The sequence below is a fragment of the Sapajus apella genome, unplaced genomic scaffold (genome assembly GCF_009761245.1).
Source record: "Sapajus apella isolate SASKATOON/1434 unplaced genomic scaffold, GSC_monkey_1.0 scaffold9, whole genome shotgun sequence".
In the NCBI taxonomy this organism is placed as follows: Eukaryota; Metazoa; Chordata; class Mammalia; order Primates; family Cebidae; genus Sapajus; species Sapajus apella.
The window spans coordinates 19,536,083-19,548,566 of NW_022436949.1; the positions used below are offsets into that span (position 1 = coordinate 19,536,083).

The following is a 12,484-nucleotide window of genomic DNA, read 5'->3' on the forward strand; positions in this document are numbered from 1 at the left end:
GGAGGGACCTTACCAGATACTTTGGCTTAAATCCAGAGATACCATAATAACTTCGTTCTGTTGATATACATAGTGTTTCTTAAGCCAGATTCTATGGATATGTTTTGGAGTATCTAAGAGTTCTTTTTAATCATTTTTAATTTTATGATTTAATATTTTTAATGACCTCAGAAATTAATAGATGCATATGATGGTTCATCTGGATGAATAATTTATAATAGAGTACTATCACTATGATGTCATTGCCCATGTTTGCATTTAATTTTGTCATGGCATTAGCACCACAAATGACAGTTTGAGAAATAGCAATCAACTGTCCAGGCACGGTAGCTCACAGCTGTAATCCCAGCATCTTGGGAAGTGGAGGCGGAAGGATTGCTTGAGCTCAGGAGTTTGAGACCACCCTGGCCAACCTGGTGAAACCTGTCTCTACCAAAACTACAAAAACTCCACCCTGGCCAACTTGGTGAAACCCTGTCTCTACCAAAAAATACAAAAAATTAGCTGGGTATGGTGGCACATACCTGTAGTCCCAGCTACTCGGGAGACTGAGGTGAGAGAATCACTTGAACCTGGGAGGCAGAGGTTGCAGTGAGCCAAGATCGTGATACTGCACTCCAGCCTGGATGACAGATTGAGACCCTGTCTCAAACAAAAAAACTACCAAAAACAAAAACGTACCCAGGTGTGGTGGCACACATCTGTGGTCCCAGGTAGGAAGATTGCTTGAGACTGGGGTTGGGGAGCAGAGGGTGCAGTGAGCCAAGATTGCACCACTACACTCCAGCCTGTGTGACACAGTGAAACTCCACCTCAAAAAAAAAAAAAAAAAAAGAAAGAAAAAGGAAAAAATAGCCATCAACTTCATTTGTAAGATAGATATTTCAGCCAAATAAACACCAGGTGCTATCATGGATCACTGTATGAATAAAAGTTTCACAGTTCAAATAGAGAAAAATGGTGACAATGTAGTCATCACACTACTAGGCATAGTCATGCCAAACTCAAAATTAAATGAACTCCTACTTCTTTTACTATTAGAAGGTTGAATTATATAGTCAACATTAACTACTGAATAGAATAAGAATTGCTGTTTAGGCTTAGTTGAAAGGAGGAAATAAAAGGATTCTAGGGGATGAAAATGTGAATGCATTTCATTTTTCCTTTCTTTTCCAATTCAAATTATGTCTCTCTCAGCTGTCTTCTGGCAGGCAGCTAGATCTGAGTTGATGTCTTGGACTTTGGGAAAGCTAGTGTTCCAGTTATGTATTGCTGCATAACAAATCACCCCAAAACTTGCTGTGTCAAAATAATTTATTATTTGTCACAGCTCTGAAGGTTGATAGGTTCTGCTGAATTTTTCTTACCTCACTGAGAATGGGGTCATCTGAAGTCTTCTTTAGTCACCAGTTTGGAGCCAGGATGATAGGACCAAAACATCATTCCCTTTCCACTTGGCCTCTTTGTGTGATTAGTTGAGGTATCCTTCAACATGGCAGTCTCAGGGCATGGCACCTGGCCACCTCCAAAGGAAGCATTCAAGAAACAGGCAAAACTTAAAAACTTCTTAGGAAATAAGCTCAAAATCCCAGAAAATTGCTTCTCCCACATTCTGTTGGTTAAGTGGATCATTAAGAGAAATAGACCTACTTCTCAATCAGAAAATAGCTTCCCACATGCAAGGGAAGAAATTGATAGGGTACCAGAATTTGTGGTTTCTCTCCCCTGGCCTGAGTGAAAGCCTAAAAATAGTGTGAGAGAGCCCTGAACAAGAGCAGAACAGATTGTTGGCAGAGCTCAGCCTATAAAAATCTATGGATTACTCTCTTCATCCTCACCCCCAAAAAAGTTAATAAAGTCTCCTTTGCCTCTGGAAAGCTGAGGGAATGGATGTACAGTGTTCAGTTAAAGAAAGAGACTCTCATATTGACCTTCAAACCAAGACCACCTCTATTTGTTTATAGGAAATATGCTTAATGCAAATTCATAAAGATTGAAAAATGGGCCAGGTGCGTTGGCTCATGCCTGTAATCCCAGCCCTCTGGGAGGCCAAGGCAGGTAGATCAACTGAGGACAGGAGTTTGAGACCAGCCTGGCCAACATGGTAAACCTGTCTTTACTAAACCCTGTCTTTACTAAAAACCCAGTCTTTACTAAAAATACAAAAATCAGCCAGGCGTGGTGGCGAGCGCCTATAATCCCAACTGCTTGGGAGGCTGAGGCAGGAGAATCACTTGAACCCAGGAGATGGAGGTTGCAATGAGCCAAGATCACCATTACACTCCAGCCTGGGTGACAGACAGAGCAAGACTCCATCGCCAAAAAAAAAAAAAAAAAAAAAGATTGAAGCATAATTATTAAATAATTTTTAAGTAAAAAATTATATAATAAATTTTAAGTACAGATTATATAGTTTCTATTTTTATCATAATTTAGTGAAACCAGAGATAAAAGGTGAGGAGGAATAAACTTACTTGGCAATTAGAAACATATCTTTTGGATCAAAGAGGAAAGAAAAACTGAAATAAGAAAGCAAAACGAGAACATTTTTATATCAGAATTCTTGAGACACATTTAAAGCTATGCCAGAGGAAAATCTATAGTCTTGAAATGCCTTTATTATTTAAAGAAAGATGAAAAAAAAAAATCATGTAGTACCTATCTTGAGAAAGCTGGAAAAAGAGGAATAGAAGTAAGGTGTTTGGAATTAACTGACATGAAGTAAAAGAAAATACATTACATACAGTTCTGTGGCAATAAGCTTGAAAACAAAAGGGAAAGTGAACTGTGCCAGCAAAATATTGATTACTAAAATTGACAGAAGTGAGAACTTGAATAGAACAGTTACCATAGAGTTGTTACAAAAAGGAGTAAAAGTGTACAACTGGTAAAATTACCAACAGGTTCACAGATGGATTACCACAAATGGGTTCACAGTTGATTTCTCCAAAGACAGCTCATTTCACTTACTTCTACTATACTAGACTATTTAAAAAGAAAGCTCTGAGAAAGAGAATACAAAAGCTAAATAAAATAAAGCACGTAGGCCAATTTTACTTATTACTACAGATGTAAAAATTTGAAATAAAATGTTCAATGAATTCTGGCCATTGTATTAAAAGAATAATGCTTTATGATTAAACAAAGTATATTCCAGGACAGAAAGAAGAATCCATTGCATCAGCAAGTTAAAGGAGAAGAGCTTTATGAAAATATGAACATATGAGATGCAACAGCAATTAGTGTTGAACACTTAAGATTTTATAGCTTTCTTCATTTGAGTTTGTTACCTTTCTTTTGAATGAAATATTTTCCCCCACATCCATCTCTAGCAAGAAAAGAAATTGATTCATATGAAGAAAACTATAAAATCTTGGAACATGGAAGTATCATACCTTAAGTAAGATAAGCTCATTAAAATAGCAATTTTTGTGATTAACATATTATTCAAATATAGTTATATTCTCATATTTTTCTGATAATTTGCAGGGGGTATTGGAGGGAAGAAGCGTGGTACGTGACTTTATCCTTTCTATCGCCTTTGTTAATGCTTTTTAATTTTTCTTTACCTATTTTTCGAGACAAGGTCTCACTCTGTCATCCAGGCTAGAGTGTGTAAGCCATTCTCCCATGTCAGCCTCTTGAGTAGCTGAGACTACAGGCATGTACCATCACACTGTTAATACTATTAAAGCTTATTTCAGTTACTCAAAGGCATGGGAAACCGTACTTTTCTTGCACTGATAAACTTAAATTTTGGGGTTAATAAGTGATATTTTTAAGATAATTTAGCAACTTGGTATCTTTAACATTAAGACTTAAATTTGTTTGGCTAGATCATATTTGGGCCAATACCTGTTGAGAAGCCAGTGTTTCAAATTTGTTACAGTCGTTTACTGAATAAAATGTTGACTGTACAAATTGCCTCCTAATACATCAGTGTAGCATTTTGCAGTGATGGGGTCTGCTAGATCCATGAGCTAGGGAGTCATGTCTAAATACTAGTAGTAAAGTATTTAGTACAGTAATAAGCACATACAAATAAATGAGCCAATGAATCAGTTAATGTACTCACTCTGCAGAAGCATCAGATAAGTCCAGAGAAGTTCACTTGCTAGAGCAAAAAGAGGAGAGACAGAATCTGAACCCATATTTCTTATTCCATTCTAGGATTCACTACATGTGATGAAAGTTACCTTTCTTCATTCTTGAGTTTTACTTGGTGTGATGGCTCACACCTGTAATCCCCCTTTGGGAGGCTGTAATCCCAGCACTTTGGGAGGCTAAGGTGGGCAGACTGCTTGAGTCCAGGAGTTCAAGACTAGTCTGGACAATATGGCAAAACCCTGTCTCTACTAAAAATACGAAGAACTGGGTGTGATGGCATGCCCGTAGTCCCAGCTACTCAGGAGGCTGAGGTGGGAGGATCATCTGAGCTCAGGAGGTTGAGGCTGCAGTGAGCCGAGGTTGTGCCGCTGCACTCCAGCCTGGGCAACAGAGTGAGATACTGTCTCAAAAAAAATTACTGAGTTTTTTTTTCTTTTTTTTAAAAAAGGCTTAAATTTTTGTTTGAATTCCATTTATTCAAATAGATATAATTGAAAATTTATCATGTAACAGAAATTAAGATTTTCATTTTAATGCATAGCAGACTTTACTACTTCCATTGATGTCTTTAGAAGTCAGAAAGATTTTTTTTTTAATTTCTTGAAGATCTTAACAATGATAAGAGTTGTCTCTGGCAGCAAAACAGACTTCAATGTGACTTAAGGAGACAGCCTATAGCAGTTAAAGCTTAATTAGGTTTCTTGTTCTTTTCAGTATTTAGTTGCTTGAATTAGATTATTAATAATGAAACTTGTGGGAATTCAGACAAGTGATTCTCACTTTTCCGGAATAGCTAACCAACTATTTCTTACCATTCGCTGAACTGCTGTTCAATGTAAACTGTTTCAGATTTGAACCTTAAGGTAAATGTCACTATATCCTATTTCCAGTTTCTTTAGTTGTCCTATCTTTACACGGGCAGGAGATCTTCATTTATTAAATATTTATTTTGAGACATAGGTTACTATTTCTCAGTTTACATCATGTGAGAGACGAAAGACTTAAAAGGAAGCTTAGAAATTCATTATATTCATAGTAATTGTGTTTTATTGAGAATGGAAATTGATACTTGGCTATTAGCACATTTACTAGTACATAGAAATTTTCTGTTAGAGCTGATAACTGGAAATTTTATGTGTCTGTTTCTTTATGTTTGAAAAGTTTACCTTTTTTGCTGCTTTTGTTTAATCTATTTAATTCCTCTTTTGTTCCTCCTCTTCCACAGACATTAATCGCAAATATTCTGTATAATAGGCAGAGTATTAGTTACTAGGATTATAGAAAACTTTCTTAAATTTTTCCTTATGATGTGGGAGACAAGTAACGGCTCCTTACAGCACATCTGGTGCATTTTCCGACAGGTAAGAATCGCGTGTTGTGGAAAAAATAGGATAAACTCTAGGTTAGAGCCGAAGCTTTGTCTTCCCACAAAGGTTGATGCTGAGCTCAAGACATGGAAGGATGCAGAAGGGAATACAAAACAGTCTTTTCTGCTCTCTATAGCGTTAATCATGGTTCTACACAGACATGGGGTTTATTTTGAAGGAAGACGCTACTTTTCCTGTTTCTAGGGCTATGTCTTACTCTATTTTAATTGCTAACAATAAGTGCAGGAGGTTTTTTAATTCACAATACAAAAGTAATACTTTTATTTAGGGGGAAATTTTCCAGTTGAAAAAATGTAAATAAAGGGCTGGTTGAATGTATACATTCCTATACTGCACTTACACTTGCTTCCGTTTATACTTGCATATGGTATTTATATTTTTAAAAAATGTATGGATTTATAAAAACGTATATATTATATGACATATATGCTATGTATATAATATTAATAATATACACTATATTTATTCTCCCATGGAACTACTCTCTGAATATCCTGAAATAGTCTACATATTTCAGGGTCAGATCTTTACCTTTTTAGATCTTTGCAGTTGTACTCACAGAAAACACTGCTTCTTTGGGAACTCGTCATCTGAATACCCCACCTTATAGTCTTCCTCATTTTCAGACCACTAGGACATTCCTCTTTGTTTAGTGAAAGCCTTCTAAAGTTTAGAGCTTCAGTAAAGCTCTAGATTTAGTCTTCCTTTCTACTTCAGCTGCTACCTAGGTTACTTCTGTGATTAATTCATCTGTAGCCTTGACCTTGAATTTTATTGATCTCATCTCTAGCGATTTGCCTTTTTTTCACTTTAACACTCAGTCTTGTAGCCCAGATTTGGTCCCCAGAACCGATTTACTTCTGAAGTTATCAATTCACTTTGATCCACTGAACATCCTATTTCATAGGATGTTTTTTATGTTTTCCCGTCATGGCTTTCAACTTGTCTTTAACAAAATTTCCAATCCATATAATTTATTTCTTTATCAATCCTTTCCTAGATTTATTTTTTTTTCCCTCACCATCATGTTTTCAGTTTTCAAACTAGACTGAGAAACTCTCAACTCTTTATTTTTCTAACTGAGCACTACTGGGGAAAATCACACAAGCCAGAGTGATAAACTCTCAACTCTTCATTTTTCTAACTGAGCACTACTGGCAAAAATCACACAAGCAGTAACAAGCACTGTCAGTTTATTGTTACTAGCCTCAAATGGACCCCACAATTGGTTGTAATTCTATTATTTCTAGTTCTCTCATTTTTCACAGAGGTTACTTAAGGGAACCAACCACTCTCCTTACATCCCCAGTTTTCTGTGTTTCTTGTCACTCTCAGTAGATGACTTAGTGTTTCATTTCACAGAGAAAATGGAAATCCTCAGGTGAGAACTTTGTCCTGCCACCAAATCTACTCACATCTGCACTCATTCTGGTTTGTTTGTTCTTACTGTTTGTAATGGAAAGAGTCTTACCCTCAAGGGGTGGAAAATCATATGCCTCTAGAAACCAGGTGGATAATATAAATTTGTGAAGCCTTAGGGTAAGAGCAGGCTGTAGCCTGTAGCAAATTGATAAGAGCTATCTAAAATATTCAAGTTGTTAATACTCTGTATCAGCAAATCTCCACATCTAAACTGTGGATCCCATCTCCTGTAGCCTTATTCAGGATTATGCTTCATTCTCCCGTATGCAGCCCCTTTTCTCCAACAGTAATTCATCTTTTGCCATTAGTTGTTTCCCATCAATATTTGCATATTGTCAAGCTTGTTTCATCTTTTAAAACCTTCATTGGCCCTGTTTTCTTCTCTAACTACTGTATTTTCTCCACTTTTACTATTAAGCTTTAGAAAGAGTTGCCCACTGATTGGTATTTGACAAACTTAGATTGGAGTCCTCACTCTACTATTTATGAGCTCTGAGACTTTCCAAGACTCAGTTTTTTTCATCTGTGAAACAGCATAATTTTTATATCCCATCATAAATTTATTAAGTCCGACAATGTATGTAAAATAGCCAAAAACAGGGGCATACTGAGTATTTATGCATATTTGTTTTAGTCCCTGGCACTCTACCTTCTGCCCCTACCCCTGAGTATTTTAAAGGCTTTTTGTTTTTTCTCAGTAGTATTTCTTCGTACCAATAAGTAGTGTTTCTCAATGTTACTGACTGCTTCAAAGCACTGTCTTCTACTGTTTTTCCTGACACACACCCCTGGTTTATTGGTTGTTTCTGTTAATACTTTTTTGGGGCTTTTGGGATCCCTGTTTTTTGCCCATCTTTTCATGTTTTTATATTACTTGTGTTTATGTTTCTACAAATTTTGTCATGGTGTTTGTACAATTACTAAAGTTGAACTGTGTAATTGTCTGTGATCTCTTTGTAAGCCAAAGCTAAGAGGAAGCATTATAACAATATTTATAGTTAATCAGCATTTACTACATGTTAGGCATTTTTATAAGCACTTTACATGTATAACTTGATATAAGCTTCACAAGAACTCTGAGGCAGGACACCAGAATAGAGAGGTAAACTAAACTGCCCAGAGAGTCTCACTGCGGGAATTCAATTTTAGGTAGTTGAATTCTGGAGCTTGCCTTCCTACCCATAACATTATACCCTCTTCTAAAACAGTTGCATGATTAATGGTGTTTAGAAGGGTAAAGCATTCTTCAGAAGAACTAAAGATTCGTGTAGGACTTAGGTCTGAAATGATATATGTGATGATTCTTCAGGTAATCCCATAATAAATACCATAGTAACATTCCATTCTCATGGAAAACTTCAGTGTAGAAGAACATGATACCATACCAAAGCAACACACACTGAATATGGTTTTTCCATAATTACTTCTCTCAAACAGCCCTTTGATATAAATTTGGGGACTAAAATATCAAAATTATATTTAATAGTTTAAAAAGGACAAAACTGTCTTACTCGTCTTTGTATCTATAGTGCCTAATCCAGGACCAGTCACATGGAAATGATCTAGTCAGTATGTGTGGAGTGAATATGACCTCATTTAGCTGGTCAGCTACTGAAGCAATAATGACTTAACACAGGATGCATTTAACATGCCAGCTTCCGAAGATGGGGTTGATGGTTGGTTGCAAAATTTGATGAGTTCAAAGAAGGAAAATAAGGAGGAATTTAGTCCCTGTCTCCTGCTTCCTGTCCCAGTTTCCATATTTAATTATTTCTTTGTTGGCTTTTATTTCATTCTTATTATATACCTGGTAATGTTTAAAGTGGTGGAGGTCCAGCAGTGAGCAAGACAAAGTCCCTGCCCTTAAGATGTTTACCCTCTGGTCAGATAGAAAACTAATCTGATGGTAATGATACATTGAGATCAGTGCTGTGAAGGAGACAAGCATTTAGATTTTATGCAGGTATTCAGGCAGTGGGAACGGGTTAGAGGAAGCATTGGTGGGTTCAGAGAACTTCAGATTCTCATTAGGATTGCAGGGTGAAATGTGACTATTAGGAATGGTGAGAAATGAGGCTTGTAGTAAGCAGCACCAGATTGTAAAGAACCTTGTGACCAACTTTAAGGTTTTTACTTTCATTGCTCTTCCCATATCAGCCATCCCTTAATCCCTTTCTTATGTGCTACTGGCAGGGGGAGAGTATAGAGGGAAGAACAATGTAAAGATGTGTTTCAAGGGTCACACGATTTTTTTATTTTTGCTGAATGTCAAGATGGGAACTGGATAAACTTCTCAAGAACAGGAAGTGTGTTTTATTCACTTCTGTATCTTTAGCATTTGATAGTAACTCAGTAAATGTTTTTAGAAATTCATTTAATATTTCTAGTAATTTTATGTTTTAGTGGTTGTATTTTCTTTTTATTTGAAAAACAGTTTAGGTTTTAAACAACTGAGTTTACAAACCACTCTGAATTTAATATCACTTGTCTTTGAGTAGGAAAAATTTACTAAATTTAAAAATCGAGGATTTTTGTTGTTGTTTAATTACAAGGACAATCACAGCTTGACAAAAGACTTCAACACAGAATTTGATCAACTATGTTAAGTGTTTAGTCTGAAATGTGTTATTATTCCTTTGATTTATAGACATATGAGGAAGATCGAAAAAACTACTCAGAAGTTCAAATTAGATGTCAACGTTTGGCCTTAGAATTAGCAGACACAAAACAGTTAATTCAGCAAGGTGACTACCGTCAAGAAAACTATGATAAAGTCAAGAGGTAAGTAGTTAAAATGGCTGCACTAGTAATTCTCCACTTTAGCTTGCATCAAAGTCACCTGAGTTTTTACCAACAACCAATTGTTAATTTTACTTTTACCTTATTCTTCTTTGCACAAATGAATGCAGTTTTGGCAGTTTGTTGGGTTTATACTGAATTTTTATATTGGTTGTTTTTGTTTTATTTAGATGTCACTGTTGTCTTAAAATGTAAACAAAGATAGGAACCCAGTAAAATCACATGTGTGTATATATTTTTTCAATGTTACTTGATGATTATTTTTATGTAATGGAATCAGTGTAAATACTTACAGTTTTCTCTGAAGTTTTTTTCAGCTGTTCCTTCCTGACAAAAGACACACTTTCAAAAAAAAAAAAAAAAGACACTTTCGGAGAATATATTTCCTATTATTTGCTACTAAGAAGCTATAGCAAATATCTTTGTTTAACTGGAATATTCCTTTTTATTGTTTGTTCAATAATTTAATGAGCCACTACTTAGCTGTATGTCCCTCGATAAATCTCTTTTCTTTCCAAGCCTAAATTTCATCATTTATGAGATGTTGCTAATACGGATAACTGCACTATATAATCTACGATTAAATAAATATTTGTGAAAGCCTTTACATATATATGTACTGTTTTTGTAATATAAATGAAATGACCTTTTATCTTAATTGTTCACTCTACCTGAAGTGATTCTTAAAATGAATTCCTTAAATTGCATAATTTTAATTATAAATTACATAATACCATATGTGAATTTGCAAATATTTGTGGATAGGGGATTGGCATTTCTATTCTCATTATGAGTGACACATAGTATGTCTTACTATGTATGTAGCATTATGCCAAAATATGATAATTATTGGAGCTTTAAATCCATGAGAGCGGTGGTCAGTGGGCTCTGGGATAAAGCTGGAGTTTAAAACAAGCATTTAAAAATGAAGTACAGGTCATGGTGGCACATGCCTTTAGTCCCAGGTACTTGGGAGGCTGAGGTAGGAGGACTGCTTAAGCCCAGGAGTTCAAGACTGCAGTTAGCTATGATCATGCCAATGCACTCCAGCCTGGTGGCAGAGTGAAACCCCATCTCTTAAAAATATAAAATAAAAATAAAAATGAAATAGATTGTGATGGTAAGATGATACTAGTTGCTATTTTGATGTCCCCTCTGCCACTGTAAGTCTATAGCAATGACGGGTACAATATAAAAAGAGAAAACTAAAAACATAGTCATCAGAATAATCCACCAGGGCCATGAATGATGAATAAAACAAGATGAGTCATGAGTTGATAATTATTAAAGTTGGGTGATGGGAGTGTGGGTGTTCATTATATCATCTCTATTTTTACATATGTTTTCATTTATGATAATAAAAACTTAGAGAAGAAAAATATAGCCTTGATCAAAATGCATGATAAGCATCTTGATGGCTAGAAATGGAATAGTAAAACAAGAAAGAAGGACTCAAACTATGACCCTTTTTGGTTCACTCAGTAGAATGAATGAGTTTAGAAACATAGACAGGTCATGAAATATAAGATAAAGTGCAGAAAAAAAAGTACTTTTATGCCCTGGGTAAATTCTCACAAATATACAAAAGGAAACAGATGTATGGATGTTAATTGAGTCATTATTAGAAGAAATTCAAACGCTTTTCAGTAGCAGAATGGAAGATAAATGGAGATTTCTTCTGCAATATAATTTTATATAGCAGGTAAAATCATTAAATTAGATCTGAATGTCTCTCTCTTTTTTTTAGCCGTTCCTTATTTTCTGGCATAACATAATGTTCCTAGTTTTGGTTTTTGTTTGTTTTGTAATTTCATTGCCTCAGCTGTTTCTCTTAAGAAGTCTTGATCTCTTAGTGGGGAATGCTATTTAGAAATTAAGATTTGGGTGTTGTGGTCATGGCTACATTGGTCATTATTTCTAGGCCCTTCAGTTGGTAGAGACAGTGGAGGGAGAAGGGGGAGGAGGCTTAACACACTATAGATGACATCATACTGATTTTTCTTCGGGGGGGATGGAGTCTCGCTTTGTCGTCCAGGTTGGTGTGCACTGTCGCAGTCTCGGCTCACTGCAACCTCACCCTCCTGAGTTCAAGAGATTCTCCTGCCTTAGCCTCCCAAGTAGCTGGGACTACAGGCATGCACCACTACAGGCATGACTGGCTAATTTTTTTGTATTTTTTTTTTTTTTAGTAGAAACACAGTTTCACCATGTTGGCCATGGTTGGCCAGGCTAGCCTCAAAATCCTGACCTCACATGATCTGCCTGCCTCAGCCTCCCAAAGTGCTGGGATTACAGGCATGAGCCACCATGCCCAGCCCACATTGATACTTCTAACTCCAATTCAGCACCACAACAACCAGTTTAAAGAGGTGCCAACTGGCTAAATATAGCAAACCTGAATATCAAAATAAATATTAACAATAATGAATTACAGTTTATTGAATGGAATAAGAGTTTATAAGTGCAGGCTAATAATAAATATAGAAAGAGGATCTTAAATTTTTTTAATATGTCATCTTTACCATTTTTAAGTGTACAGTTTAGTGGTAATATTTATATCCTTTTTGAGAAAGAGGATCTTTACAATTGAATGCCAACCAACAAATGTATATGCATGTAAGAATGACCATTTTGTAGCTGCATAGTAATATTGATTCAGAATCATCATTGGAATCTAAAACTATCAAATGTAAGTATGTTAGGGAATAAGATACTTACACAAAGTATCTCTTCACAGACTACTTACTAATTTTAAAGTTCAAAAAGGT

At 35.7% G+C, this 12,484-nt stretch overlaps 1 protein-coding gene across 3 annotated transcripts in view; it reads left to right on the forward strand.

The window, feature by feature from the left end:
• PIBF1 (progesterone immunomodulatory binding factor 1) overlaps positions 1 to 12,484 on the forward strand; it is a 228,488-nt gene that overhangs the window by 27,767 nt on the left and 188,237 nt on the right. For all 3 annotated transcript variants that reach the window (XM_032277352.1, XM_032277355.1, XM_032277353.1), the window contains exon 6: positions 9,565 to 9,698. In XM_032277352.1, coding sequence (XP_032133243.1) covers positions 9,565 to 9,698 — 134 coding nt within the window. The remainder of the gene's footprint in view (positions 1 to 9,564; positions 9,699 to 12,484) is intronic.